The following is a 26,720-nucleotide window of genomic DNA, read 5'->3' on the forward strand; positions in this document are numbered from 1 at the left end:
AGAAATGAGCTGCCTGGAACGGACATTTGGATAAAGCAGTGTTTTTTACCCTGACCTGGTATACGTGCTGTTTTGTGCCGCTCCTCGTGGCCCTGAATCTCCAAAATAAAGCTTATTTCATCAAGCGATACTTGGATGTGGTGATTACAATAAGTGTGGATTCACAACTTGATGGCGTTTTGATGGGTTACGAGCTGAGGAGCTACTTTCAAACTAATACGCTGACCAGATAAACAAGCTGCAAAAATACCTTTAGGCTCACTACAGAGCTCCTAACTAACGACTTCATTTGTGATCTTTCATTTGACAGGTCTTTGGCTCACTCCGGTGTTTACAGCCTTGCTGCTAGGTTCAGCACGAAGGGTGTGTTTGTTTTAAATCCTGCGTAGGTCGGTGGGTGGAGCGTTGTTTGTCCGTCTGTGTGATAGGACACAAGGCGGGGACCTTGAATCTGTAGGGTTGTTACTTTTGGGATCAATCTGCCCTCTTAATTGCAACGGACAGCTGATAAATAGTCGTCACTGGACGTAACTCCAGTTCTATGAGTATGTTCGAAGCCCTCTAAAAGGCTTCGTTGAGCCCTTTAAGGTTCCCCAGCAACCCAGTCAGCAACACCACCAAGACGGAAACCAGCTGGGCTACAGTGAGAGGACTACGCACGTTCTCGTAGAACTGGAGTTACGTCCAGTAACTACTGATTCTGTATCATACGCGCTGTGCCCTCTAACGGGCTTTTCTATTGGTTACCATCTAAGGCCAAGGTCGTTAGGGACGAATGTCCGTCCAGCTGGGCCCGAACCGAACTAACCTCAACAGACCAACTAAGAGAATAGTGGGGAATAAACCTTTTACGCCACAAGACGTCTTCTTGGACGACGTCTAAAGCCCCGTGTGATAAAATGAATAATGGAAGCAGTTCAGAAGCGTTTTGTCTGCACGATTTTACTGACTTCCTCATTTGGTTATGTTTTCTGGATTTCTGTGCTTCTAGCGCCTAAAAGTAGTTAAATGGTTTCTGTTTGGCCTGTTTTGTGTTTGTCGTTGTTATTTCCTACTTTGGGCTGCAGCCTCCAGACAAAGTTATTACCGTTTGCTGTGTTTTTAGTTGTTTAAAAAAACTCATCCTCGTAATTATCGGGCTCTATAGTTCACATACAGCCTGTTAGCAGGAGGAGAACACATTTCTTTTCCTCCTTGAAATACCAGGCGAGCAGACTTTGATGCAGTGAAGTGATGGATGTCTGAACAGGGAGTTTTATTTTGAAAATGTCCTTACCTTGCCGCTCCTGTCTCTGACTTCTTGTCGGGCCGATCGGCTCCGTGCAGCTTGACGTGGCTTCAGTCTAACATAGACTTGGTGTGTATTTATTTACTGAAGCTGGGAGCTGCTTCTGGGACGCTGCTGAAACGTGCTGCAGCGCATCAGGTGGAGCGGCGAAGCATTGTTGAAGCCAGTCCTGTGTTTCCATTATTTTGTCCTTTTAAATCAGTGGCAGTAAGCTAAACAACAGAAATGCCTCTCTCTATAGTTCAATGTAGTCCAACAGGAGGACAAACTGCATCTTCCAAAACGATCATGCTCTTGGAAGAGACTGCATTCGTTTTAACTGTGTAAATAATAAACTGACAACTATTGTGATATGATTCATCAACCTGAACGTCGAGATGTCGTGACACGATGACTGATCGAGCTTCAGGCTCTGCTTTGAGCAGTTTCCATTAATCTTGTGTGCGCGCAGCTCTCAGGTTAGACAAATAACAGAAACACCTGTTGTTGCTCAGAGTTTCCACGGCAACCTGCCAGCTCTCTCTCCTCCTGTTCCCTCTTTCTGTCCCCGCTGGATGGTTCCTCTTCCCTGTTGCAACAGACATTAACTGCATGTCTCCTGTCCTCTGGGAGCTCAGCCTCTGGCCCACATCTGTGTGTGTGTGTGTGTGTGTGTGTGTGTGTGTGTGTGTGTGTGTGTGTGTGTGTGTGTGTGTGTGTGTGTGTGTGTGTGTGTGTGTATGTGTGTGTGTGTTGTGGCTGATCTTGTGTCTCCTATTAGAATGTGTAATATTGTGGTCTGATGTAAGCACTGTTGTGGTGAGCAAGCTACCAACCCACAGCTGTGTGTGTGTTTGTCTCTGCTGTGTCACACGTGGGTGAGACACCGTAGAGGGTCAAAGTCGACGTATTGACAAATATGTCAATACTTAAATGAATAATGTTCAAAGATAAATCGCTTTTAAAAATCCATACGCTCATATTCTGTCGTATCCAGACGTTCCACAGCGCAGCGAATCCTTCATTCGTGGAACTTTTTCTACAGATCAGCTGTGGCAGGAACAAACAAAAGACGAAGTCACAAATATCACATGACAGGAAGTAATGCACAAATGTGTAAATCTAACTTTATATATTTTCATGGTCAAACTGTTTCGTTTGTAAAACCCGGATCAGTTTTCTGTTAAATTATTCCATTTTGAAACGAATGAAAGAGTTTGTGTTTGTGGTTCGTCTTCTGGGTGACAACCATCAAAGTCCAATAAAAACGTCGGCGGAGAGGATGACACATTTACACCCGCGGCCTGTCGTCTTGAGTTCGTCATCCTCCAGTGTCAGGTTGTACATTCCTGAGAAATGCTCCCGTTATGAAAGACTCACTCACACAATTAATCACTCCCAGGGTGATTTTACGTTGTGTGTTTGCTTGTGTAGGAAACAGATATCTCTCTCTGTGTTTGGATCAGCGCCATGAATGTGTGTTTTTAACTGCAGAGCAGCAACATTTAGGACCAGGGTCCGGTCATTTATATGTCAGGAGCAGAGAGGCTAAATATTTTAGATTCCTTTTTTATTCATCACCATGTTAGTGAGCACATGTAGAATTACAGAAAACAAAAAACAAAACAACAACTCTTGCAACATCTATTGTATTTTTTTCTTGTTGAATTCATTCAACAATGTCCGGAAACAAAAGTTCTTTCCACATCTTGAAAAAGATTAAAGACTATATGGCATTAAAGGATGCTGGATGTAACACAACAGGCGTTATACAGCTGCATGAATTAAGTAGCATTAGCCAGACACGTTAAAATAAATAGCAGAATAAAGCATCCCCGAGGCGGATAACACTGAGATATAAAGAGCTGCATAGTTTTTACACAACATGTGTGAAAATGACAAAATGTAAAGAAATAAAACGGAGCCTCAGCTGGAGACAGAACATGGACCTCTTTAGTTCAGACATGAAAAAAACCCAGAAAAACAGGGCGAAGCAAACTTTTCTAATTGTCACCACGGCAACAGTATATTTCTTGTTCCCTTGGGAAACTTGGTGGGAACATCCCAAAATATATTCTTTTAATGACATAAAAATAAGTCAGACAATGAATGTTGTGTTATTCGTCTTTGGTGCAAATGAGAGCGGGTCATTCCCTGATGAATAAACCGATCCACAGACTGTATATAAAAGTGTTCCTAGCTTCCGGGTCAAGAAAATGAGGCCAAAGCGGAAGGGCCATAAACTGCAATACCACCGAGTGCCACTAGAGGTTGACTCCAAAAAAAATCTCCGGCTCCATAGACTCCCATTCAACTAGTCTCAGTGTTTTCGGGGGCGTGTCTGTTTGATTGACAGGCCTGTGGTTCAGTCAGGTTACAGCCATCGGTGGGTGGGACGTAGTATCGTCAGGTTTCCAATCAGATCAGTCAGATCCCCCAGCTCGACCAAATATGGTCACTTCCTGCTTCAAACCGCTCCGAACTATCGAGATGGCGACGACCAAAATCCGAATTGGAGGCTTCATGACGTTCACAAACCAACGGGCGACGTCACCACTGGTTACCGCTCGCACTGAGCAGCGTTATCAGCGGCCTCAGTGACATTTTACTGTTTCAGTTTCAGCAGGTTCAGAGTTCTGCATCAGTCGTCTGTGAGTGAGTCGTCCACAGCTTGAAATAATGGAGTTACTTTAGGAGGGAAATTATAGTGATTGAGTTGAAGCACATTGAGTTTTGCATATCGACTCCCAGTTGGCTGTCAGAAGTTTCAGTGGATTCCCAGTTGGCGCTGAGGTTTCTGGTTCTCGGCGACCACCGTGTGATCCTTCTGTTTCCCTCCAGTTTCCATTCATCCCGTATGTTTCTTTCTGTTTATCAGAGAATAAGTGTGTGTGCGAGTGTATGTGAACTGTCCTGTGACGGCCCGACTTCTCCCTGCGTGTCCGATCAGACCTTTGTTGCTTTTCTGTTTGCTTTCTTTCTATCTTTTTTTGTCCTTTTTGTCCCCCTTGTCCATCAAGAAATGAGACGTTCTCACACCCAAAATGCAAAAAGACGGGGAAGAAAAAAGAAATCACACTCCTGGTGCATAATTCTTCCTGAAAAAGTCAGCGCAGAGAAAGAGTGGGAGAGAGAAGGGGAGAGGGAGGAGAAAGGGAGTCTCTCCACCAGCCTTTCACTGGGATGGCCATGTCTAATTGTGTCCCGGTGATAAATGAATGGTTGTTTTGTGGAGGGGTCAGGAACCTCCCTTGGATCTGAGGCCCATCAAAGTGAATGGTTTATTTTTTTTCCTGTTTGCTCGTCCCCACCGTCTGAATGGATATTTAAATGAGTATTCACCCAACAGATAGCTGGATCCTCGGCTGCCCATCACAGCAGCAACACCGCACATCTTTTCTGGATATTATCCTGGTAAAAAAAAAAGTTAAATCTTGATGACTGAATTTAATCTAAATCTCTTGTACATTTAGTCAAATGTTTTGTCACGGGAACGTTTCCACTTCCTTTATAGCCTCTTACTGTGTACTCGTTGTTTTCAGTGGATATGTGGTTGTCTTCAGCTCTGGTTTGAAGGCTCATATGGAGACTCAAGGAGTTTAAACCCCCAACTGACCATTTCCTGTGTGTGCATGTGTGTGTGTGTGTGCGTGTGTGTGTGTGTGTGTGTGTGCGTGCGTGTGTGTGTGTGTGTGTGTGTGTGTGTGTCCCTCAGTCTCTGGTCCTGTGTTTTCCTCTCAGACTTGTGGACACACACACACACACACACACACACACACACACACACACACACATTCCACAACATCATTGCGGCACTGATGTTGATTTGTGATGAAAAAGTTTAGATGTGCACTTAATTTATTTTTATTTTTTTCATTCCATATGAAAAACACATGAAATAAACTTAACAATCAGAACCAGAAAACATTTGATGTATTTGAAAGAGATTCTTCAGAACTGAAGGGAAGTCTGCAATCAGAAGAATTGCGCTGGATTAAAACATCCTTTGTTTTCGTAACAGCTGAGGTTGAAGGCCACTCGGAGGACGTTTGTTCAGAGTTACTTGTCTGGAAACACTAAAAAATGTTGGGAACTCAAACGGAACAAACTGCAATTTGAAAAACATGTTGAATCATCACAATCTCTTCTGGTTGGAGCAGCGTGGAGACGTTTTATCAGTCGTCTCGTGATCATCTGAACAGTCAGAGTTATTGAACCAAATATGAAATGTGTTGGTTGTCTCCTCCTTCAGGTCAGGCACGGGTCACCTCGGCTCGAGTCGGGTTGATTATTTCTGAAATAAAACCTCATTGTAGATCAGTGCAGAACAGAGGTCCTTTACCATCTCTGTTTTTATGGATGTAGTTGATACCGACAGTCATGTGAAAAACATCTGATCCTGTTTGATACGGGGCCTTCAGATGGAGGTGATTTACAGGCAGAAAGGAAGCTTTTCAATTGTTTTTTCAACGCCAACATCAACAGATGTAAATTTTCCCCTTTGTTGCCTCAGAGTCACATTTTTGCCTCCTTTGGCAGAAATATGTTCTTTTGCATATCTGTCCACCATATGCAGTCGTATACAGCACATACTCCTTCATACCTTTCATTTATTCATCTCCACGTAGATTTTGTGTTCATGTGTACACACACACACACACACACACACACACACACACACACACACACACACACACACACACACACACACACACACACACACACACACCGACACACATCTGTTTGAAGTATTCAGTGCTGTAGCCGAAGGACCCGACAAGAACTCAGCTGGAGCAGGTTTTCCTGATTTGTTGGCGTCTGCGCTTTTTGGTGGTCACCTGATAAATAATAAGAAATATCATCACAGACATACCAAATAAATATTTGAGAATCATTTATGATGTGCGTTAGTGTAAAAGAAAAAGAGGAACAGTTTGTAATTATCATGTTATTGAAAACTGCAGTTTTCTCGCTGCAGCCTGGACGCTCGCTGCAACACACTCGTCCACCTCCGAGCGGTCTGTCCGGCAGAATTCCTTCCATTTGTGAAATCCCTGGCATGGCACGCTGAGGAACTTCAGGCAGCATGTGACAGACACACACACACACACACACACACACACACACACACACACACACACACACACACACACACACACACACACACACACACACACACACTCATGCCGGCTGCGTATGACTGGAGTGTGTCTAAAATAAAAGCCTGCGTCTATTTCAGTTGATGCCATTCCAGTAATAGCACAGGCGGTGAGGAGGAGGGCTGGACACCAGGTCTAATTGCAGCCTTGTCAATTGTAGCTCTCAATTTCTGCTTATAGAAACACACACACACACACACACACACACACACACACACACACACACACACACACACACACACACACACACTGTGGGGGATTTGTTGGCAGGGGTGCTTGTATCAGTTTTCAACATCCTTGTAATAGCAACCTTGTGACTGATTTGCTCTCGCGCACACACACACACACACACACACACACACACACACACACACACCAATTCACTTATGTGTGTATTCATGTTGTGTGTTTCTCTGCGTGTTTATCTTTGGGTGATCCAACAAACATTAACACAAAGATATTGTAGAATCCGAGCTGTCTGTCAGAGTGAGCACCGTGACATCGTCACAGCTTGACTATTGGCTTTTTTTCTTTTCTTTTTTTTGAACAAGCAAACATTTGATCCTCCTTTTAGCCGAGCCCCCAGATAACGGTGATGTATGTAAAAAAAAAAACACCACAAAGAAAAATTATCCAAACACCAGGTATCGCCTCCTTCAGCAGAACTAACGTCTTCGAGGTGTTTTGTCCACCAGACTCTGACATCAGTTTGATGGAAATATGACCACTCCTTAAAACATTCCTTCAGCTGCAGATGTTTGAGGTTTTTTTTCTCAAATCGATGGGATTGATTTCTTCTTTTTGAGACAATCCTCTGTGAATTTGTTTGTGTGCTGAGGATCATTTATCCCATTGAAAGGTCCACTTCAGGTTCAGCTTCAGCTTTCAGACGTTCTCACGTTATCTTCTAGCACTCTGATATGATGTGGATCCTAAACTCTCTTTGGACAGCAAACAATAATGCTTAAAATTCATTAATACCTCAATGGAAACAGATTTACGGTGTCAATGAAAATTAATAATAAAATGACTGACACTAAACACAGAGTGAAGGAATGCGTTTTGGAACGAGTACACGTCCTTCTTCTTCTTTTTTTTTTACTGCTTCTGCTTCCTGTTGTGAATTGCACCTGGGCGGAGCATCAGCGCCACCGACTCTCTCAGCGGCTCAGTCGATGTGGTGTATCCTCCGCTGCAGAGGATTGTGGGTCGGAACAGCTGGAGAAACACGCTGTCCTGCAGACTGCAAAATACGAACAGATGTAGTCGGACATCCAGATGTTTTCAGCCTAGTACACGTCACATTCTGTGTACTGGGACCTGCTAAATCTGGCGTACTAAATAATGTGGAAGTGCAGAGTCAGTCATATGTTTTCTTCTGTTACTTCCAGGACAACATTTTGACTCCTCCTCTCCTGAAGGTCAAAGTTCAGGGTCAACTGAAGAAAATGAGCAATGCAGCTGGTAGCTTCTGTCTCGATCCACATTCTTGGACACATTAGAAGATGTTTTAACTTTCCAGCTTCATTGTTTTTTTTTTGTCTCCATATAAAATCTATCTAAGATGTGTTGTGTAGCTGACTGTAAGGATGTAAGAATGAGTTTTGCATGTGGACTTTAACAGTCTCCTGTTCTTCTCCTTCTGTCCCCGTCTCAGGTGATCGGTGTGGACGGCAGTAACAGACAGACTCTGCTGGAGGACAAGCTGCCTCATATCTTCGGCTTCACTCTGCTGGGCGACTACATCTACTGGACCGACTGGCAGCGACGCAGCATCGAGAGGGTCCACAAAGACACGGCCGTACGAGAGATCATCATCGATCAGCTGCCGGACCTGATGGGGCTGAAGGCCACGAAAGTGACGGAGACGTACGGTAAGGTGGACGTCTTCCTCGGGTTGTTTTCTGAACTGCGGGATGTACAGAGAAATACATGTGAATATTCTGCTCTGTGTCTCAGGTACGAACGGCTGCGCGCCGGACAACGGCGGATGCAGCCATCTTTGTTTCTGGCGTCAGCAGGCGGTCAGCTGCGCCTGTCCCATGGGGATGGAGCTGCTCTCCGACCTGTACACCTGCGTGGTGCCCGAGGCCTTCCTGCTCTTCACCAATAGGTACGCCGACCTGTCAGCCAGCGGGACTAAAAACACCCACTAACATGGTGTCCTCATACGAGTTCAAAACAAACGACGAGCTGGACGCAAAGCATCTGAGACGCATGCTGCGTTCCAGGTGTTGTACTTGTGATCCAGATGTTGTGCTTGTCTACTAACACTCACTATTCTGAGTGCCGAACACTACAAGTACCAGGATGATGCACTGAAAACGGTCCAAAAAAAAAAAAAGAAGTGTGAAACTCTGGACACTTTCCACCATAAACAGTCACCATATTGGCTCTGAAGAGGAAGGGGGCGGGGCCACCGACGTAAAGGATTTTCAAATTAAAGCGTCTGAGGAAGCTGCAGCTGTTCTTGAACACAAAAGTGTTTCTTTTCCACTGCTGCTGCTGGACAGAAGAATCAGAGTGTTTATTGAGTGTTAAACAGAAAACACAAAAACACGTTGATTTCTGGGTAAAATAATTAAAGCTGCAGATATTTTTGAGGATGATGTGTTCACATGTTGAGGTCATTTCCTGTCAGTGCAGAACAACAGTGTCTGATTTGAAACAACAATACTCTGTCGATATTCAGGTATTACACAAGAGTCCTGACATGTAAGATCACTATTTATTAGTGAACTGAGGGAAGTAAGTCTTCTGGAACACAGCGACTGACTCTCCAACGTGAGGTGACGAGTCTCTGCAGGGTAGAAATATCTGAGACATTGTTTATGTTATCTCTGACGCGCTGTACTCCAGTGAGTGTTTTCACTTCTAATCATTAGAGTCTGTAACTACGGTAAATGTGTGCTGTGCTCTAAATCAAGTCTCAATCAAGTCAAGTTCACTTGTCTTTTTTTTTCCTGCTTAGCGTCATCAAATAAAAAGTCCAGGTTCTTAAAATGACCGGCATCGTTCTGCTCTGAATATTCAGTTAGAATATTGATCACACTGATGTGTGTTTCTAACACAATAGAGTCAATAATTCATACCCAAGAAAACATTTCGGCACATTTCCATTAGATCAGATTTCTCTAAATAGTTCTGATTGGTGGATGTTTGATCATCGTCACTGTGAACAACACAGAGACTAAAGTGGAAGGAAAGTTGAACAGTTTTGTTTTTGTTTCTTTTGTTTCTTTTTTCGAGCTCGGACTTGTTCCAGTCGCACACTTTCCTCTTTGGTGAGGTCGAAACTTGAATTAGAAAGAAATAAAAGCAGTTCTTTTTTGTTTTGTTTTGTTTTTTAATAAGATTCTCTGATGCTGTTTTGTCCTCAGGGACAACATCAGGAGCATCTCTCTGGGGACCAACAGCAACGACGTGGCCATTCCTCTGACGGGAGTGAAGGAAGCCTCTGCTCTGGACTTCGATGTCTCCGAGAGGAGAATATACTGGACAGACATCCAGGCAAAGGTTTGGACTGAAGCTATGTCAGCGTGTCGCTTCTGTCCCTCTGTCGTCCTGTCCTCACGTCCCCTCCCTCCTCTGTCTGTCCCTCTGTCATCCTGTCCTCAACGTCCCTTCCTTCCTCTGTCTGTCTCTCTGTCGTCCTGTCCTCAACGTCCCCTCCCTCCTCTGTCTGTCTCTCTGTCGTCCTGTCCTCAACGTCCCCTCCCTCCTCTGTCTGTCTCTCTGTCGTCCGTCCTCACCGTCGCCTCCCTCCTCTGTCTGTCTCTCTGTCGTCCGTCCTCACCGTCGCCTCCCTCCTCTGTCTGTCTCTCTGTCGTCCTGTCCTCAACGTCCCATCCCTCCTCTGTCTGTCCCTCAGACCATCAGCAGAGCGTACATGAACGGCAGCTCTGTAGAACACGTCATAGAGTTTGGACTCGACTACCCAGAAGGCATGGCGGTGGACTGGATGGGTCGTAACATCTTCTGGGCGGATACGGGAACCAACCGCATCGAGGTGGCTCGGCTGGACGGCCAGTACCGACAGGTTGTGGTCTGTAAGGACCTCGACAACCCGCGCTCTTTGGACAACCCGCGGTCACTGGCGCTGGACCCGGCTAATGGGTAAGACAGTAGCTCACAAACTGTCCCTCTTACTGTCTTTATACGTTGTTGACGTGGTCCTGATGGTCCCGAAGGTCCACTTCTGACACGAACCAGTGAATAAAGCAGAACGTATGAAAACAAAGAGTCAGAACAGTGGACGTCACACAGCAGCACTGTGCCCCGGGTTCATGTCTTTCACTGGTGTGAGTCGGGCCAATGACTTCATGCAGCGAGTCTCTTCACCCGGTTCAGGTAGGGAGAGTTTAACGATGTCATCGTGTTGGTATGTTGGAACAACAGCCAGCGTCCCACCTCTTTACCCCGCCAGCTCCATCTGAGAGAGACGATGCTATTAAAGCCAGGAACAGATCAGTGTGTGCATGTGTGCTTGCGTGTGTGTGTGTGTGTGTGTGTGTGTGTGTGTGTGTGTGTGTGTGTGTGTGTGTGTGTGTGTGTGTACCTGTGTGTGTGTGTGTGTGTGTGTGTGTGTGTATACCTGTGCCTGCGGGCCCACATTGATGTCTTGATGATGTCTCGATGATGTCATGGCCCTGGGCTTTCAGCACGGCTGCCCGGGGCATGTGATGTCACTTCATGTTCGCAACACGGTGCTCTGACACGAGACAATAAAACGTATTTTATTGAACTTGAAGTTTACAAAGTGGAAACAGGTTCCCCGTCTAGAATCAATGATCTAATTGAATAAATATTGTCTCGGAGTAAAACAGGTTTTCATGAAAGCACCACGTTTTCACATCCAGAGGTGGAAAAACTCCTGTGTGTGTGTCGGGCTGAAACCGTTTTTGTCTCTGCAGCTACATGTACTGGACAGAGTGGGGGGGTCGGCCTCGCATTGCCAGAGCCTACATGGACGGCAGCACCATCACTACCTTGGTGGACAAAGTGGGTCGGGCCAACGGACTGACCATCGACTATGTGGACCATCGGCTGTACTGGACTGACCTGGACACGTGCATGATCGAAAGCACCAACATGCAAGGTGTGAACACACACACAGACACACACACACACACACACACACACACACACACACACACACACACACACACAGACACACACACACACACACACACACACACACACACACACACACACACACACACACACACACACACACACACTCTCTCCCGTGCAACAGGCCTCATGCACGGCCAGGACACCAATAACACACATAAGTTTGTAGATATTAAAACACACAAAATCTGAATAACTAAATAAAAATAAAACAGATCCAGAAGATATGGGCGGAATTACACGTCCAGCGATACTGTGAGCCATCAGTCAAGTGTGGTTCTACATGATAGGTGGTTTAACTTTTATCAACAAAAACAACTGACGAGATTACAACTTAATATTTTATCTATTTTCGTCTTTAACAGACTCTGAGCACTTTATTAGGAGCACTTGTTCGTGTAGTTATCCGATCAGCCAATCATGTGGCAGCAGAGTAAACTCCTTCAGACTGAGGTCAGGAGCTTCATGTTCACATCAAACATCAGTCGGAGTGTTTCTGAACCTGCTGGGACTTTTACACACACACAACACGTCCAGTGAGCAGCAGCTGTGTGGACAGAGGTCAGAGGTCAGAGGAGCCTGGTCAGGCTGCTCTGAGCTGACAGAAAGGCTACGCTAACTCAGGCTGGCACTCTGTACAACTGTCAGCTCAGAGCGAACATCGCATCCAAAACTGAGGAAGACAACACCGGGTTCCACTGGTGTCGGCCAAGAAGAGAAACGTGAGGCCGCGGCGGCAACAGGCTCACCAGAACTGGCAGCTGAAGATGGAAATCATCTCCTGGATCTTCTGATTCTGCTGAGGCTGCAGATGTAGGTCAGATCCAGCAGCATGAATCCGTGGATCCGACCTGCCTCGTGTCTCCATCCAGGCTGCTGCTGGCTCACTGAGGACAACCACAGTCTGAAGGCCACAGCCTGTCTGAGTGCTGTTGTTCACTGTGTGCATTCCTTTGTGCCACAGTTTACCATCTTCTTCACGACAGGATGATGCACCATTAAATATCATCTCAAACTGGTTTCATGAACATGACAGCGATTGATGAATCAGGTCAACATGGACCCGGAATGTTTCCAACATGTGGAATCGGTGACACCAAAACCTGAGTCTCAGTGTGTGTTCAGGGGCAACGGGAAAACCGAGCTTTCTAAAGTCGACACAGATGTCCTTACTGTTTTCACCACGAACAGTTACTGCCTCTGTCTCTTTGTTTTTCTTTGTCTGAATCACGTCTCAGACTAATGTAGGAGAATTGCGGAAGATTTGTTGTTGAAGGTTTCGCTGCAAAAAAACCAGCAGCTGTAGGACCTCTGGTGCCACCATGAGGCTGAGTCGCAACTCACATTTGAGAGAAGTTCCTTTGTCCAAAGTCATCCATCCAATATACCACCTTATCATCAGTACCAGTTATTATTTCAGCCTGATTGACTGATTATTTGCATTATTTATTATAGTTGTGATGATCTGAGCTGCAGGTGTTACAGATGTTGTCTTGTCTCCCGCAGGCCTTCAGAGGGAGATCATCGTGGACGACCTCCCTCACCCCTTCGGTCTGACTCAGTACCGGGACTTCATCTACTGGACAGATTTCAACCTGCGCAGCATCGAGCGGGCCGACAAACGCAGCGGACTGAACCGCACCGTGGTGCTGCAGGTGAGGAACCACTTCCTTTTATCGTTGTCTTAAAGTGTAATCTGACCTGAGATGCCGAGCAGCACCGCCATCTCACCTTGGTCTCCTCACTGCGTCCTCACTGTCTCCTCACTGTCTCGTCACTGTCTCCTCACTGCCTCTTCACTGTCTCCTCACTGCATCCTTACTGCATCCTCACTGTCTCCTCACTGCATCATCACTGCCTCTTCACTCTCTTCACTGTCTCCTCACTGCGTCCTCACTCTCCTCACTGCTTCCTCACTGTCTCTTCACTGTGTCCTCACTGCGTCCTTACCGTCTCTTCACTGTTTCCTCACTGCGTGCTCACTGTATCCTCACTGTCTCTTCACTGCGTTCTCACTGCGTGCTCACTGCGTCCTCCCTGTCTCCTCACTGTCTCTTCACTGTGTCCTCACTGCATCCTCACTGTCTCCTCACTGTGTCCTCACTGCGTCCTTACTGTCTCTTCACTGCATCCTAACTGTCTCTTCACTGTCTCCTTACTGTGTCCTCACTGTCTCCTCACTGTGTCCTCACTGCGTCCTACCTGTCTCCTCACTGTGTCCTTACTGCGTCCTTACTGTCTCTTCACTGCGTCCTCACTGTCTCTTCCCTGTCTCTTCAATGTCTCCTCACTGTGTCCTCACTGTCTCTTCACTGTGTCCTCACTGTGTCCTGACTGCGTCCTCACTGTCTCTTCACTGTCTTTTCACTGCGTCCTCACTGTCTCTTCACTGTGTCCTCACTGCGTCCTCACTGTCTCTTCAATGCGTCCTCAGGGCCAGCTGGAGCTGATGCTGGACATCCTGGTGTTTCACTCCTCCCGTCAGGACGGAACCAACGAGTGCTCTCACAACAACGGTAACTGTGCTCACCTGTGCTTGGCCACGCCCGCCGGGGCCCAGTGCCGCTGTGCCTCCCACTACACCTTGAACCCCGATGGACGAAACTGCAGCTGTGAGTACAGAGCTGCATGAAACTTGATAATAATGAACCCCTCCTTTGATAAATGCCGCCGGTGGCTTTAAACGAAGCCGTAAAATACAGCAGTGCTGCTGTTCTCTGAAGTGTCTGTCATCTCATCCTCAGCTCAGACTCGCTGTTCTCACTCATTCATTATCTCCATTACTGTGTAAGAGCAGCAACGATGTCCTCTCAGCTGCTGGAGGGCTTTAATGTTAATCATTGATCAACATTGGGTGAATGTGATCAAGTGTATTAATAGAACAGAGGACACATGTCTCTGATATAATCCTGTTCAGAATAAAGGTCTGTGTCTGCAGTGAGGTGGAGAATAATCTATTGTTAGTGAGAGGGAACAGATTCAGTTAGCTTCTCTCCTCTCCCTATAAAATAGTTCACTAATTCTTAAATGTCATCCATGTTTTTACCACAAACATTAAAGTATTTGCAAAAGTTTTAGCCTTCGTGAGTTATTTTCTCCTTTTATTGTCAAGGACCAACAGAACAACTCAGAAATTAGCTTTTTCATTTGGAAACACAAGAAATGATTTCACCTCGTTGGGAGATGTTTTGTGACGGTTGAGCTGAAGAACAGTGATGATGATGATGATGATGATGACGATGATGATGAAGATGCTCCGTGATGGACCCTTTCTTTCCCTGAACTTCTGCTGCAGCTGTAAACGAATGAAAACAGCAGAAAATAAAACAAAGAACTTCAGTTTGTTCTTCTCAGCAGACAGACTGTGAAACCAAAGATTGAGAGTCCTCTGCAAATCCTCTGTGTGTGTGTGTGTGTGTGTGTGTGTGTGTGTGTGTGTGTGTGTGTGTGTGTGTGTGCGTGCGTGCGTGCGTGTGTGTGTGAGTGTGTGTACATGTTTGAGTGTGTGTGTGTCTTTGTATTTCACAATATGCAGCTCACGTTGTGCCAGAAATAACATGGCGTCCTCTCATCACTCACCACTCACTCCCAACCCCCCTCCCCCACCCTCTCCATTCCTTCTCCCCCTCCCCCCACCCAACCACCCCACCCTCCGCCTGCAGCTCCCTCTAGTTTCCTGCTCTTCAGTCAGAAGGCCAGCATCAGCCGGATGGTTTTAGGAGAGCAGAGTCCCGACATCATCCTGCCCATCCACGTCCTGAGGAACGTCCGAGCCGTCAGCTACGACCCGCTGGACCGGCTCGTCTACTGGCTGGACGGACGGCAGAACATACGCAGGGCCAGAGACGATGGAACCATGGTAACCGCACGCTGATAGCATGATTCTTCTGTCCAGCAGCAGCAGTGAAAAAGAAACACTTTAGTGTTCAGGAACAGCTGCAGCTTCATCAGAGCTTTTAATTTGAAAATTATTTATGGCCCCGCCCCCTTCCTCTACGGAGCCAAGATGGTGACCTTTTAGGGTGGAAAGTGGAGTTTCACACTTCTTTTTTTGGAGTGCTTCATCCTGGTACTTGTAGTGTTCTGATGTTTCTGTACTGACAGTGTGAACACACTGATGTACTCAGAGTAGAGAGTTAGTACACAAGCACAACATCTGGAACACAAGCACAACATCTGGAACACAAGCACAACATCTGGAACTATACAGTCAAACTAACAGTGGATGTGACGTCCTCTTCAGTATTAACTGTCTCTGTAGGTCAGTACATCACGTCAACTGTGTCTGACTGATCAACACTGCAGCTCCACTCATAGACCTGCTGGCAGTAACTCTTCACATTGAACATCTCGACCTTCCTGTTTGTCCCTCCAGTCTTCGATGATCGTGAGCAGCACTGCTCAACCGGCGGACAACCAGCTCCACGACCTGAGTCTGGACCCCTACAGCCGCCACATCTACTGGACCTGCGAGACCACCAACACCATCAACATCCAGAGGATGGACAGTCACACCGTGGGTGTGGTCGTCAAGGACAACCTGGACAAGCCCCGGGCCATCGTGGTCAACGCCGAGAAAGGGTGAGAGTTTAGTTCAGAGGCGGCAGTTGGCCCTTCAAAATAAAAGCTCATTCACGATACAAGATGACGTCAAAAAAGTGAATGTGCTGCAGTATCTCAGGGACGCAGAGAGCAGCGGTTTCTATCAACCCGTGTGTCCTCTCTGCAGGTACATGTACTTCACCACCGTGCAGGAGCGCTCGGCGAAGATCGAAGGAGCCAGTCTGGACGGGACGGAGAGAGAGTGTCTGTTCACCACCGGCCTCATCCGGCCCGTCGCTCTGGCGCTGGACAACAAGCTGGGAAAACTGTTCTGGGTCGACGCTGACCTTAAACGCATCGAGAGCAGCGACCTGACAGGTGAGCTCATTCATTCAGTGTATTAATGCACATTTTACTGTAAAGAATACAGAGCAGCACCACCAGATGTTTAATAATATAGAAGATATACACAATATGACGAGGAATGATAAACAGCTCGGATATCTCAGCTGTCATCGTTTACGCAGCGAGAAACCTCAACACAAGTTTGATAGATTTGTTGAATGGCTACATTTATTTAGAGCAGCATGTCGACCGGCTCTTCAAGCAGACGGGAAACTATCTTTAGATTGAGATCCTAGAATCACGTGAAGCCAGACTCCCAATGCTTTATTTATTCATAGTCATGTGCCGCCACATCGTAAATCAACCTTTTAAAATGAACTGTCAAATATCGTTGTGGGAATCAGCCTCCAAAATCCAGAGTAGGTCAGGATGCGCTCCCGTCTCCTCCTCACAACGTCGTTGCATCTCTCGCAGGAGCCAATCGCATCGTCCTGCAGGATTCAAACATCCTTCAGCCGATGGGTTTGACCGTTCTGGGGGATCATCTGTTCTGGATCGACCGGCAGCAGCAGATGATCGAAAGGGTCGACAAGCTGAGCGGAGACGGACGCACGCGCATCCAGGGACGGATATCGTACCTGACCTCCATCTACGCCGTGGAGGAGATGGACCCGCAGGAGTTCGGTACAGACCTCCGCATCCCTCACTGACACATTTACATACGTATATATGTTTATTGAATTAAAGTGTGTGCCTGTCTAGTAACGACTCTCCCTTCTCTCCAGCATCCCACCCTTGTTCCCGCGACAACGGGGGCTGTTCTCACATCTGCATCGCCAAGGGCGACGGAACCCCGCGCTGCTCCTGCCCGATGTACCTGGTGTTACTGCAGGACCTGCTGCACTGTGGAGGTGAACAACTCACAGCAGCATCCGAGTGCACCCACACATATTCACTTCTGTTGGATGGTGAAAGCAGAGAGGACGGACGCTGATTGTTTGAGACGGAGGTTACAGATTCTGTGTACGACTACCCGTCTGTTTCCCGTCAGCATGTGACGTGACCCGTCTTCCTCCCCTCCTCTTCCTCCCTCAGAGCCTCCCACCTGCTCCTCGGAGCAGTTCACCTGCTCCACGGGGGACATCGACTGTATCCCCATGGCCTGGCGCTGCGACGGCTTCCCCGAATGTGACGACAACAGCGACGAAGACAACTGCCCCATCTGCTCCGCCTTCCAGTTCCAGTGTGACAAAGGAGGTTGCATCGACGCTCAGCAGCGCTGCAACGGGGAACCCGACTGTGCGGATCACTCTGATGAGCAGGACTGTGAAAGTAGGTCCACGCATTAAACTCTCCCTCCAAATAATCAACACAAGTTAAAGCAATCTCTGCAATATTTGTGGGAGTAGTTTTTTTTTTTTATTCCCGCGGTATTACGGCATAAATTAAGTCTTTTCTGACAAAACTCGCTTTATTGTCACAAATAACTCCTCATTTACAATCAGCACGGTTCTCCTCTCCTCTCTGCATTAAAACAAACTCTGAGCACCGAAGGAAACCGGGATGGATGGAAAAAACGGAAGTGTTAGGCTTTGGAGGAAATGTGGTCTTCACATTCAAATGATGTAATTAAATACTGATTATAAATGAAGGTGATTACATATTACTGTATATTAAATTAGTTTTATACACACTTCCAGTTGTAAGAGACTGCACTTTGTTTTTGTGCATCCAGTAGGTCTGTGTTGAATTCAACATTTTTGATCACAACAATCACAAAAAAACTGCAACATCCTGGACGGACTGAACATGAGATCAGGTGACGTTCAACCGTCAGCAGCTACAGTCTCCTGTCAGCTCCTCATCATGGCAATAAAGTTCATAATCAGCTGAGTGGTGGTGAAGCTGCCGTTTCTCCTGCAGACTGAATATAAAAGTGTTCGTAGTTTCCGGTTCTGAAAATTGAGGCCGATGCAGAAGTGTCTTCAGCTGCAATACCAGCGAGTGCCACTAGAGGTCGGCTCCAAAAAGCCTCCGGCTCCATAGACTCCCATTCAACTTCTCTCATCAAATCCAAAGTGAATAAAATGTGTCCATCAGTTATCTCGGTGTTGTTAGCTAAAGTCACTCCTTCTTATTAGTTTTCTGGAGGTCCATCTGAAAATAATCCCTCATTCATTAGTAAATAGGCCTCTTTGGGGGCGTGTCTGTTTTCGCTCGGTTGTACTTTCAACGCTTGAGTTACATTCTACCGATGATGATAACGACCGTGATGGAGTTTAACTTTGAGGATCGTGAGTAAGAAACTGACAGAGATCTCCACATGTGCCCCTCCTCCTCTTCCTCCTCCTCCTCCTCCTTCTCTTCCTCCTCCTCCTCCTCCAGCCATCTGCCCTCCCAACCAGTTCCGCTGTAGTGACAACCAGTGCATCACCAAGAAGCAGCAGTGCGACAACTACTCCGACTGTCTCGACGGATCGGACGAGCTCGCCTGCGGTAAAACAAACCCTCGTTTATCCAGACGACATCAGCTGTTTTTTTCTGTCAGTAAACTGTTCGCTGACTCGGCATCCTCCCTCTCCATGTGCAGAGTACGTGTCTCCTCCCTCCAGCGGCATCCCGAACACCGGGCCCAACACCATCGGCCCGGTCATCGCCATCATCATGCTGGTGTTCGTGATCGGGGGCGCTTACTTCGTGTGCCAGCGGGTGGTGTGTCGGCGCTACAAAGGGCCCAGCGGGACGTTCCCCCACGAGTATATCAGCGGGACGCCCCACGTGCCGCTCAACTTCATCGCCCCCAGCGGCTCTCAGCACGGCACCTTCCAAGGTGAGATCGGACGCACGCCGGCCAGCGGCGCCACATTTCAAAAACCCTCCCGGCGTGGACGGCGTCAGTGAACTGTTCTGAATGTGTGCAGGGATCTCCTGTGGGAAGTCCATGATGAGCTCCGTCAGCCTGATGGGGAGCAGCAGCAGCGGAGCGCCGCTCTACGACAGGAACCACGTAACAGGAGCTTCTTCCAGCAGCTCATCCTCTACCAAGGGAGCCTTCTACCCACAGGTACACACTCACACACTCACACACACACACACTGTCTGCTCACACCGTCAGTCACATGACATCGAATGTTTTGTGTTTGCAGATCCTGAACCCTCCTCCGTCCCCGGCCACCGACCGCTCCCTCTACAACACAGAGATCTTCTACTCCTCCAACAGTCCCTCCACCACCCGATCATACAGGTCTCTCTCTCACACACACACACACACACACACACACACACACACACACACACACGTGACAGACATGCAGCTGATCTGACGGCTGAACTGAACATATGAGAACAATGTGACGATGTGAATTCAATGAAACTACGTCGTCCTTCTGAAGATCTTCAGCTCCATAAACTGATGTCAGACATTAATGTGACGTCAGAGAACATGAACAGATGATAATCTGATGTTTTTGCTGCTTTGGTTTATTTATTGTATTTATTTTGGTTTATTTGTTTATTTTTGGTGTTCTCTGTAAAAGCTGCACATGTTGGTGGGAGGCCTGAATTTAGGACTTCAATACCCAGAAGTCAATAGTGGTGTTTTTTGGAGGGCGGAGCACTTGATGTGGAGGAGACCTCTGAATCAGTTAGTAGGTAGTTGGTTAGTTAGTTCGATAGTTAGTTAGTTAGTGATGATGGAGCTCAGATGAAGATGAGATTGAAGTGAAGATGTATCCTGATGTCTCTCTGGCTCCTCCCCCTCACACGTAGTTAGTTAGTAAGTTAGTTAGTTAGTTAGTTAGTTAGTTAGTTAGTTAGTTAGTTAGTTAGTGGGAAGTGAAGCTGAATCCTGATGTCTCTGTGTCTCCTCCCCCTCAGACCGTACCACCCGGTCCGTGGCGCCGCTCCACCCACGACGCCGTGCAGCACCGACGTCTGCGACAGCGACTACACCCCCCACCACCCGCCGGCTGGGCTGGCGTCGTCGGCGGGCCGCTGGAAGGCCTCGGGCCACGGCAGCCACGGCAAACACAACAAGTACTACATGGACCTGAACTCAGACTCGGACCCGTACCCTCCACCCCCCACCCCCCGCTCTCAGTACATGTCGGCGGAGGAGAGCTGCCCCCCGTCCCCCTCCACCGAGCGCTCCTACTTCCACCTGTGCCCCCCCCCCTCCCTCTCCCTGCACCGACTCCTCGTGACCCTCCAATAACCCGAGAGCCCTGTGAGGAAGAAAAGGATGAAGTCCGCGTGCTCTGACCCGGTCCGGTCCGGTCCGGTCCACTTCACTTCACCAGGGAAAGAACTGATGTGCCAACTCCATACGTGCTGCTCTGTGTCAGCTGGTTCGGCTCAAGTGCCTTGCTCAAGGTCCCTGGGTCCCCCCATCGGTCGTTTCATCATTCCAGTCATCCCGGAGCTCTCAGGGTGACGCTCATCTGATCGGGTCTGTGTCTGTCGTCCTCATCGCTCGTGGCAGGTTGAAGGTTCGAGGCCTCGCTGCCTTGCCTCGGGGCACACAGATGATGACTCAGCGCAGCCAGCAGCTCCCTCTTTCACTCTCATTCCACTGAATGAAGAACACCTCACTTGTTGAGAACAAGGTTTCAAGATTTCCGTCTGTCCAAACAGGATCTTAACCCCCCCCACCACCCACCCCAGCGTTCGTCTCCTCCTTCCTCACAGCGTCCTCGTTCACAGACAGCGGCAGGACTGTACATAGTGTTAAAATGATATGAACAACAACAAAAAATTAACCAGTGGAATTATTTTTCATACCTTCTTCGATCCGCCGCCTCACAGGAAGCAGCTGGACGTGTGGACGAGTGGACGGGCTGCGTGCGTGCGTGAGCGTCCGTGGACGCCGGATGACTGAATGAATGTGTCGAGTTAATGCGTGTCTGAGTGGACGGATGGTTCGAGCCCGACCAACGTCGTTTCTTTTTGTGTCCCTCCACATTTCAAATGGGGGAAAATCCTTCGCAGCTGAATGGAGACAAAAGAGAAATCCACGAAAATCACCTGCGACGACAAACCAAATGATCTCCGCCGTGTAAAAGCTCTTGTACATACGTGTAATGAAGTCCGTGAGACGTGAACGCCTTTCGTTGTGAACCTCAACCTCTTCGTCGTCTTTCCTTCACTCTCATCGTCCTGTTTACCAAAAGTACGTTTGCTGCTATCGTGTACATACTCGATTAATGACTCATAATTACACAGAAAGGCCAAAATCACCACTCTCACAATGACAGTAGATCATGAAGCTATTTTACAGTTAATAACAAATTATTTCTTATAGCGTCTCGTGTTATTTGTATTTTTGTTTGTGTGTAGATCGACGTGTTTGTTTCCGTGTCAGCGTTGAAGGAGTCTTTTATGGAAATAAGAAAAAGTGAGACATTTCATTCAGAGAATCGGCCGAAGGTGTCGGTCGGTCCGCTGCAGATGAAGAATTCCTCGACGTCGCTCCAAAGTCTTTTTGTATGTTTTTGTCGTCTCTCACCATCGCAGCGCAGACGGCCGTCCGTCAGTCTGACCGGCGCTCGGTTTGAGGCGCTCCGAGGCCTTCGACGTGAAGCTGAACCCTGCCGAGGACCGCAGAAAACATCCTGCAGAACCAAAAGCCTCACGTCAGCACCGCTCTGCGCTCCGACTCGGATCTTTGAGATATCTGAAAAAGTCCCGGACAGATTTCTGTAAAGTTTATTTAGGAGAGGACGAAACCTCCGGATGCAGACGGGCCCCTGACATTTGGTCTTCGGATACCTCAAATATGAATATCAGAGGCTCCTGAAGGGATGAACACTATTGACTTCAACACTTAGTTTTCTCTTCTGGAAAAACACAAAGCACTGCTGCGATGGAAAGTGTAGACGGGGACCACAGTCTGCATCTTTTATTGTTCTCATCGGACAGCGCAGCAAAGCTCGGAGAGGGAGCGGGACGTCTCTGACATTTCCAGAGGAGCGGTCGGCGTGTCGGGAAGATGCTTCTTCTGTGTTCGATGTTCAGATGACTCGTCTAAGAGGCCCGATCCCAACGTCCACCCTCAGAAAGATCATCGAGGCCGTGGCGGCTCTGCGGTGGACATTTTGAGCCCTTTAAGCTCCCTTTCCGTACGTCTGCATTACTATTAGACCTGAGGGAATTACCCACAGTTCATAGCAAAATTGGTGATGTATTAAACGGGGGCGGGAGACAAAATGTAAACAAACCAAACGGGGATGATGTCATGGTGTTTTTTTTCTTCTTATCCAATGGCGATGCAAGCAGCGTGATGTCACGGCGGAGCGTCCCATTTCGCCTTTTAAACTGTTTCAGCCCTCAAACGCGACGAAAACTGTTTTTTTCACGGTGGACGTTGGGAACGGGCCGAAGTGTAGCGGGACTTTTTGGAGGTGAGAAACTTTGGGAACTTGCGGTGAGCTTTGCTGCAGCTGTCTGATAACTTTTACCTGCCGTCAGGTGAGTTCACAGCTTCGACCTGGTGACTGAAGAAGCACCTGTAACAGTGTCAGCGGGTTCTCTCTCTCCGAGGGGCCGTCGGCCCGCCTCAAACCACTGTGTCAGTAAAACCCTTTAAAACCCTGTTTGTCGTCTTGGCTAAGAATGCTTTGTGTAATTTACACTTGTGACATTTTTTTGTATCAAAAGCATTTTTATATAATAAAGGTTTTATTTTAAGGAGCTTTGATTGATTCGTTGACTGTATTTACTGCTGCCACCTGTGCAAATGAATGTATTAATGAACTGATGGCATCATTCATCACAGCAGAATGAGATGCAGCAGGCCTGTCTTCCCTGCAGGAGATAATGATGGTGAGCTATGACGGAAATGGCTCGTGTGAATGCAAAAACAAAGCAAAAAAACTAAGACAGAACAAACTGATCCGTTTCAGTTCATTCAGCATTATTTGTTAGTGCAAAAGAGCTCTAGGGCTCGTCCGGGATTTGAACCCGGGACCTCTCGCACCCAAAGCGAGAATCATACCCCTAGACCAACGAGCCGCTGTGTTTGGTCGGCAGGTAGACAGCATTTTATTCCTACGAGTCACCGCTCAACGCGCTTTCTGGTGGCGACTGACATCTACCGGTGGAGTACCGTTACTGCATCACATTTGATTTGAACTGTCGCTGGTCGGAAGTTGTGTCTGTTCCAGCCTCCTGCTCCTTTCAAAAGAATGATAGTGTGAAATAATTTTGATCAGACCCGTGAGTTAAATAACAATGTCGATATTACCTGTCCTGATCCGGGGCCCAGAATGACCCTCTGTCACTTCCGGGTGCAGATTTGTCCAGATATTTGCCCAGCAGACATCCTGCTCCCTGTTGTCTCATCTGCAGGCTTCCAGCAGTGACGGTCTTCCTCTGTGAGGTGAGAGGGAGTTTCCAACTGTCACCAATGACCCTCTCTCTCTCTCTCTGTTCACTTCCTCTGGTGAAGCTAAAAAACAACTACAATAACCAAAAGCTTGTACTGTTATTCTCAACACATTTGATGCTGTTATGTAATCTGGGTATCTTGTAAACACAAACATATTTGGTTGTTTAGGTCAGTTTCAGCATGTAGTTTCATGAAGTTTCATAAGGATGGATGTTAAACTGGATCTCCTACAAACTCTGTTTAAATATGTGGATCTGCAGCGTCAGGTATGTTCATGAAATGTTTCCCACTGTGTCTTAAATATGAATGAAATGTGTTTTTTCTGCCATCAGTGATCAGTGACATGTTGGTTCATTTCCACGAAGGCACCGCTAAAAGGAATAAATAATAAACCGTAGAGTGAAGCGGCTGTTTTCAGACATTAATGAACCTTTTCGGAAAGAGCTGTTTTCTTTGAAATAAGAAAATAAAAGTATCACAACTTAATGAAGAACCCCCAGGTTTTTAACAAAATAATGTATTATTTTCATTTCAAGCTTGTGTTTACTATTTCTTTTATTAACATTGTTGTAATAGTTTCATTGCACCAGATGCATGATTTTAGGGGGGACAGAGTGTGTTTCTGGTTTTAGGGGGGACAGAGTGTGTTTTTGGTTTTAGGAGGGACAAAGTGTGTTCCTGGTTTTAGGGGGCACAGAGCGTGTTTCAGGTTTTAGGGGGGACGGAGTGTGTTTTTGGTTTTAGGGCGGGCAGAGTGTGTTTCAGGTTTTAGGGGGGACAGAGTGTGTTTCTGGTTTTAGGGGGGACGGAGTATGTTTTTGGTTTTAGGGGGGACAGAGTGTGTTTTTGGTTTTAGGGGGGACAAAGTGTGTTTCCGGTTTTAGGGGGGACAGAGTGTGTTTCTGGTTTTAGGGGGGACGGAGTGTGTTTTTGGTTTTAGGGCGGGCAGAGTGTGTTTCAGGTTTTAGGGGGGACAGAGTGTGTTTCTGGTTTTAGGGGGGACGGAGTATGTTTTTGGTTTTAGGAGGGACTGAGTGTGTTTTTGGTTTTAGGGGGGACACAGTGTGTTTCTGGTTTTAGGGGGGACAGAGTGTGTTTCTGGTTTTAGGGGGGACGGAGTGTGTTTTTGGTTTTAGGGGGGACAGAGTGTGTTTCTGGTTTTAGGGGGGACAGAGTGTGTTTTTGGTTTTAGGGGGGACGTAGTGTGTGTGTGGTTTTAGGGGGGACAGAGTGTGTTTCAGGTTTTTGGGGGGGACAAAGTGTGTTTCTGGTTTTAGGGGGTACGGAGTGTGTTTCAGGTTTTAGGGGGGACAGAGTGTGTTTCTGGTTTTAGGGGGGACGGAGTATGTTTTTGGTTTTAGGGGGGACAGAGTGTGTTTCCGGTTTTAGGGGGGACAAAGTGTGTTTCCGGTTTTAGGGGGGACAGAGTGTGTTTCTGGTTTTAGGGGGGACGGAGTGTGTTTTTGGTTTTAGGGCGGGCAGAGTGTGTTTCAGGTTTTAGGGGGGACAGAGTGTGTTTCTGGTTTTAGGGGGGACGGAGTATGTTTTTGGTTTTAGGAGGGACAGAGTGTGTTTTTGGTTTTAGGGGGGACAAAGTGTGTTTCTGGTTTTAGGGGGGACAGAGTGTGTTTCTGGTTTTAGGGGGGACGGAGTGTGTTTTTGGTTTTAGGGGGGACAGAGTGTGTTTTTGGTTTTAGGGGGGACAAAGTGTGTTTCTGGTTTTAGGGGGGACAGAGTGTGTTTTTGGTTTTAGGGGGGACGTAGTGTGTGTGTGGTTTTAGGGGGGACAGAGTGTGTGTGTGGTTTTAGGGGGGACAAAGTGTGTTTTTGGTTTTAGGGGGGACAAAGTGTGTTTCAGGTTTTAGGGCGGACAGAGTGTTTTTCTGGTTTTAGGGGGGACAGAGTGTGTTTCTGGTTTTAGGGGGGACGGAGTGTGTTTTTGGTTTCAGTGGGGAGACAGTGTGTTTTTGGTTTTAGGGGCGACAAAGTGTGTTTCTGGTTTTAGGGGGGACAGAGTGTGTTTCTGGTTTTAGGGGGGACGGAGTATGTTTTTGGTTTTAGGGGGGACAGAGTGTGTTTTTGGTTTTAGGGGGGACAAAGTGTGTTTCCGGTTTTAGGGGGGACAGAGTGTGTTTCTGGTTTTAGGGGGGACGGAGTGTGTTTTTGGTTTTAGGGCGGGCAGAGTGTGTTTCAGGTTTTAGGGGGGACAGAGTGTGTTTCTGGTTTTAGGGGGGACGGAGTATGTTTTTGGTTTTAGGAGGGACAGAGTGTGTTTTTGGTTTTAGGGGGGACAAAGTGTGTTTCTGGTTTTAGGGGGGACAGAGTGTGTTTCTGGTTTTAGGGGGGACGGAGTGTGTTTTTGGTTTTAGGGGGGACAGAGTGTGTTTTTGGTTTTAGGGGGGACAGAGTGTGTTTCTGGTTTTAGGGGGGACGGAGTATGTTTTTGGTTTTAGGGGGGACAGAGTGTGTTTTTGGTTTTAGGGGGGACAAAGTGTGTTTCCGGTTTTAGGGGGGACAGAGTGTGTTTCTGGTTTTAGGGGGGACGGAGTGTGTTTTTGGTTTTAGGGCGGGCAGAGTGTGTTTCAGGTTTTAGGGGGGACAGAGTGTGTTTCTGGTTTTAGGGGGGACGGAGTATGTTTTTGGTTTTAGGAGGGACAGAGTGTGTTTTTGGTTTTAGGGGGGACAAAGTGTGTTTCTGGTTTTAGGGGGGACAGAGTGTGTTTTTGGTTTTAGGGGGGACGTAGTGTGTGTGTGGTTTTAGGGGGGACAGAGTGTGTGTGTGGTTTTAGGGGGGACAAAGTGTGTTTTTGGTTTTAGGGGGGACAAAGTGTGTTTCAGGTTTTAGGGCGGACAGAGTGTTTTTCTGGTTTTAGGGGGGACAGAGTGTGTT

General features: G+C 47.4%; 1 protein-coding gene and 1 non-coding gene across 2 annotated transcripts in view; one reads left to right on the forward strand and one right to left on the reverse strand.

Moving 5' to 3' along the window:
• The window catches only part of lrp5 (low density lipoprotein receptor-related protein 5), a 46,930-nt gene extending 23,790 nt beyond the window's left edge, over positions 1-23,140 (forward strand). The window contains 19 exon segments of the mRNA XM_069162426.1: positions 8,084-8,300; positions 8,386-8,539; positions 9,807-9,942; positions 10,298-10,542; positions 11,340-11,524; positions 13,066-13,214; positions 13,994-14,171; positions 15,222-15,418; positions 15,935-16,140; positions 16,289-16,479; positions 16,921-17,130; positions 17,232-17,357; positions 17,542-17,778; positions 18,832-18,942; positions 19,037-19,276; positions 19,368-19,510; positions 19,593-19,690; positions 20,323-20,611; positions 20,613-23,140. Of these exon segments, the coding sequence (XP_069018527.1) occupies positions 8,084-8,300; positions 8,386-8,539; positions 9,807-9,942; positions 10,298-10,542; positions 11,340-11,524; positions 13,066-13,214; positions 13,994-14,171; positions 15,222-15,418; positions 15,935-16,140; positions 16,289-16,479; positions 16,921-17,130; positions 17,232-17,357; positions 17,542-17,778; positions 18,832-18,942; positions 19,037-19,276; positions 19,368-19,510; positions 19,593-19,690; positions 20,323-20,611; positions 20,613-20,648 (3,348 nt within the window). The 3' untranslated portion in view covers positions 20,649-23,140.
• Positions 23,141-23,382: 242 nt separating this feature from the next.
• trnap-ugg (transfer RNA proline (anticodon UGG)) lies at positions 23,383-23,454 on the reverse strand. The gene has a single exon. It is a non-coding gene; the product is annotated as a tRNA-Pro (tRNA).
• Between the last annotated feature and the right edge of the window lie 3,266 nt (positions 23,455-26,720).

Source organism: Embiotoca jacksoni, unplaced genomic scaffold, assembly GCF_022577435.1.
Source record: "Embiotoca jacksoni isolate LCO1_2020_lvr unplaced genomic scaffold, fEmbJac1.0.p SCAF_3, whole genome shotgun sequence".
Classification (NCBI taxonomy): Eukaryota; Metazoa; Chordata; class Actinopteri; family Embiotocidae; genus Embiotoca; species Embiotoca jacksoni.